General features: G+C 28.3%; 1 protein-coding gene across 1 annotated transcript; it reads left to right on the top strand.

Annotated features, from left to right (window-relative positions):
- Window positions 1-3067: 3067 nt before the first annotated feature.
- On the top strand, window positions 3068-3735 carry LOC120154127. The gene is made up of 2 exons (XM_039165947.1): window positions 3068-3534; window positions 3609-3735. Exons 1-2 carry the CDS (start codon window positions 3169-3171, stop codon window positions 3696-3698), a joined length of 456 nt encoding a protein of 151 aa, XP_039021878.1. The 5' UTR covers window positions 3068-3168; the 3' UTR covers window positions 3699-3735.
- The last annotated feature ends 1259 nt before the right edge of the window (window positions 3736-4994 follow it).

Raw genomic sequence — 4994 nt, 5'->3', positions numbered from 1 at the left:
ATTTTACCCTTTTATTAAACTTATTTATCTTTTCAATTTTGTAAAAATATTATATAAATTTTATAAATTTAAATTTTTTAAAGAAAATATATAAATTAATTATAGTAAAATTCAACTTGTTAAAAAACAAATATATAATAATAAAAATTTGGTAAAATATACATTCCAATAATCTTTTATTCATTTAATCAAACACTGTAATCTTACACTCATGCTAAACGAACCAAAGACAACAATGCAACATTCTCAGTAATCTTATTTCCGTCGATTTTTCTATCATCGTCGATAATCTTACATTCTATGAACCAAACACACCCTTAAATAACTTAGTACACCCACTCCTGATAGTAATTTTCAGGTCTTTATTTTTATCTTTCTTTCTCTCGAACTTATTCAAAGAGATTTTTTTAGGCGGTGGTATTGCTTTAATGGCGTTAATATATGTTGGTAAATTTATTGTCATAAAATAAAAAAGAAATGTGAACAATGATTATTACAGATAATAAAGACAAAAATAATATAATTATCGTGTTAAAATAATTTATTGATATAAAATAAATTTGTTCATATTTATATAATTAAAAGTGAATATTATATCCCAAGTGATGCATTATTTTTAAATTTATATATTTGAATTAAAAAATTAAAGTTCAAAGAGCATTGCTTGCTCTTTCCAAAAGAAAGAAATTATGAAAGCATATAGAAAAAAACTCGAGAGCGCAGAAAAAAATTGAAGTGGAGAGGAATAAGAAAATTGTGCTGTATATAAAATAGTGAGGAGACTTTTTTCATAAAGAAATGGAAGGTCAAAAGTAGTTAAAAAATAATTTCTTTAAAATAATAATAAAATAATTTTTATTTAATTTTTAACTATTAATAACACATCCATATCATACCTATTATCATTCATCATGCGTATAGCATATAATCATACCAAGAGTTAATATGGTTTATTAAAAAGGCTTATTACTAACATAAGTATTAAAATTATATTGTTTTTTTATGAATATGTGTCTAAACTATTTTTTTGACTTATCTAAGTGTCTAACGTTACAAACGTTATCATTTTAAGTACATCAGGCATAACGACTGTTATAAAATCCCGTTAAATGAAATGTGTCACATTTTTAAAATTTTAAAATTTTTATTTTTCTTAAAAAATATTATTAAAAAAAACTCACGTGCATGCCCCCTCCCTTTCCTTGCATGATTTCAGTTTCCCATGGCCAAACGGCAAAAAGTTCAAACGACCGATTAAATGGCAGACCAAATAGTTAAGGGGTTGCTGCCACAACCGGATAAATAGTCAGTAATCACGATCGACCAAAGGAATTTAAGGGATTGGTTATTTTGTATTTTAGGGTTTATGGATTAAAGTTAAGGGATTTGGAAGTTTTGGATTTTGTGATGATAGCAAGGGTTATGACCGATCACTGGGTGGTCGGCGATGTATGGGTGGCCAGTCGCCAGCGAATAGGTGGCCGGAGATGACCGACAGTTCGAGTAAAGGGGACTAAGATAAGAGATTTATGGAGTTTGGTTTTTTTTTGGTTTTTTTTTATATTTTAAAAAACATTGAGGCTTTTTCAAAAATAAATTTTTTTAAGTTTTTTTTTTTAAAAAAAAAATCTAAAATGATCATGTTTGGGCATATGTCACTTAATAGATCTTTTTAACGGTCATTAAAACTGAGACACCTAAAGTGATAAAGTTTGGAACGTTAGGTACCATGGATGTAAGGTATTCAAATTCATATACCCACATATTTTTGTACCCAAGACTCTCAGGTCACAAAAATTCGGCTCATGACTCAGCCCATAAGAGGCGGGTACCCGTAAGTCAGGAACCAATAAAATTTGTGTACCATCATTTTTGGGTAACGACAGTTAATATTTATTTTATTTGTTAAATTTATAGTAATTTTTTTAAAAAAAAAAATCCATGTTGAAAAAACATAAAAATTAAAAGTTTATAATACTTATCATAAACATAAAATTTATAAATTCAAATTATATAATTTAAAATAAAATTTAAAAGTATAAAAATATAAAACAAAATTATAAAATTACATCTAAATTTAAAATAATTTAAGATTAAAATAAATAATTTAAGAAATAATTTAAATATTATGGTTAAATGATTTGAAAAAAATAGAAAATTTTAAGGGTGATTTGAAATCTAATTTGAAATAAAAATAGTACTAAAATAAAAAGGGAAATTGGGTTGGCAGATACTCAATTAAGGGTAATTTTGTGATCCAGGCTCGACATGAAAACTCGCAAAAAATAACAAGTTGGGTACCTGGCCAGCAAAACGAGGTAATTTTATATTGGACACCTATGTGAAAAATAGTATAGTTTAGACACTTATTTTGATATTAGGCCTTATTAAAAAGAATAATATGTTATCGACAATGGGTTAATTCAATGAGACAGTGTACTAGAATTTAGATTTTTTTAAGTAAGGTTAAAAGTTTGAATCCTAATGTTTACGAGTAGAATAAACAAATTTGAAAGGGTCGCATTAGTCTCGATGGTACTCAATCTTAGTTGATTAATAAATTAAATATTGATGATTATAAAAAAAGTAATTAATGTGATTATATAATTATGTATCATCACATCACTTAAACTTATTAATAATGACCAATAAAAAGTTATCACATCATCGTACAATTATATGTTTTTAGATTATATTATGAAATTGAAAATAAAATCTTAATTAAAATATAAGAATTGTCAAGGGTTAAGCATAACTTGAAGTTCTATACAACACACAACATATGTAGCAATAATGACAAGGACACATAATAAATAAAATAAAGGCCGTTTGATCTGAATGAGATGTGATCCGGTTTTGTCTGCCAAACTAACATGGGGGGAGAGCTTTTTTTCAGACAAATCCCCAATCCCAGACATCATCTTCTTCTTTCCCCCTAACCTAACCTAACCTAACCTAACCTAACCTAACCTAACCTAACCTAACGGCTACATTGTATAAACTATTCAAACCCAACGGTTCATTTCCATTCTCCCCCGCATAATTTTTTGGATGTTTCTCTGTAAACCTACAAAAACAAAGGCAGCCCTGCTTCCCCTTTCACCATTCATATTTAATATTCTCCATCCATTTCTCCCCATCTAAACCCAAAAACTCTTGCTTCTAACAATGGAAACTGCTACAGCTAATGATAATGGGGATCCCAGTGATGTTCAAGTTCAACATGTAACTAAGAAGTCATCCGATGAGTTGCTGAGGAAGTTCGCGGAACTCGAAGAAGACGGCGACGGTGATAAGGGGGCGGCGTTGAGAAGAGAGTTAAGGCTAATGGCGGCGAAACGAAGGAAGAGGAGTGGATCGGCCAGGTCCAGAAGGGAATCGTCGGACAGTCCTTCCAACAATGGGTTAGTTGAGCGGAAATGGCTACTTCCTCCGGCGGCGGCGACACGGCGCTCCACCTTGCTTAAACAGCTGAGGTCGCAGTTAAGAGGCAGGGAGATTGGGAACAGGTCCATCTTTGGCACCATTGAGAAGGTAGTTTTTATAAATTTGATCTGGATAAAATCTGTTAACCCCTTGCTGACGAAAATTCCATGATTGTGATGCAGACATGGCGTAAAACTATAGAAGGAGCATCCAGAGTTTTCATGGACAAACATTATAACAGGCATAGGCGATTGATTAATGATGTTGTCTAGGCCTCTGCAATGCAATTTGTATATTGCCAATCATCAAAACCATATGTATTTCTATTTATTCTCGTTCAATTCATTTATTTATGTTATCAAAGAATTCAATGATTTAAGGATGGTCATTTTACTTGGATTTTTAGTTAAACTTGGATGGATCGATTTTTTATTTAGAAAATTTGGGTTCAATTTGAACTGATTCGAGTTTAAGTTGAAAAAAAAAATCTTATCCAAACTAAACAGATATAATATTGTAGGTATCATTTATGTATTTATAAATAATTATAACAATATCTATTTTTATTTTATTTTTTAATTAAATTCTTTTTTGCCAAAAATGAGTATGTATACAAGTTGGGTCAAGTAGAAATTTTAACTTAAAATATCAAGTCAAGTTTTAAATCGGGTTGGATCCGTCTTGACCCAAGTTGGATCGAGTCCTTAGAAAAACTTTTAAATTTTAAATTAAATTTAAATAGACCAAAATTTTAACAGAATTTGATTCAACTCATTACGATCTCTATACTCATTTCTCAACAAGGTCGGCCTTGAATTTTTAAATATACTATACTCGTAAAAAATTGGTTTTATATCAATTACATGGTCTAATTATTTTTAATACTTGTTATTAAGGGTTTACTATTTTTAATATTTATTATTATAAGCTCAATTTTTTCTAATATTTATTATTACGGGTCTACTCTTATAATTTATTTATTTTTCTAATATTTATATAATTGTACAATTTTTCCAATATTTTTTCTAACATTTATTATTAAGGGTCCAATTTTTTCAATACTTATTATTAGTGGCCTAATTTTTCAATATTTATTATTAATGGCGTAATTTTAAAATTTAATTTCTTTTATAATATTTATTGTTATTATAAGTCCAATTTTCGTACTTTATTAGATGCCTATTTTTTTCCCAATATTGGTTATTATAAACATACTCTTAATTTTTTTTAATATTTGTTATTAGGTACCTGTTTTTTTAAATACTTGTCATTATGGAACTATCCTTACAAAAATTTAACACTTCTAATTAGGAATAATTATTTAAATAATGGTTTGTAACCACAACAATGGCCATTATATAGTGGTAATAATATTGTTTGAAACCACGATATCCACAATCGTTATGTCTACAATAACGGATGTTATAAAAATTTCACAACTAATATTATATATTATGTCTACGATACTTGCAATGACAGTAATATTATATATTATGTCCATAATAACATTAAACACAATACGATCGAATATACAAATACAAATTATAATTTAAAATCTTAATGAACAT

The sequence above is a fragment of the Hibiscus syriacus genome, unplaced genomic scaffold (genome assembly GCF_006381635.1).
Source record: "Hibiscus syriacus cultivar Baekdansim isolate YM2019G1 unplaced genomic scaffold, ASM638163v2 tig00002840_pilon, whole genome shotgun sequence".
Classification (NCBI taxonomy): domain Eukaryota; kingdom Viridiplantae; phylum Streptophyta; class Magnoliopsida; order Malvales; family Malvaceae; genus Hibiscus; species Hibiscus syriacus.
The sequence above is the reverse complement of the archived record's forward strand: the minus strand, read 5'-3'. Positions and strand labels throughout refer to the sequence as shown.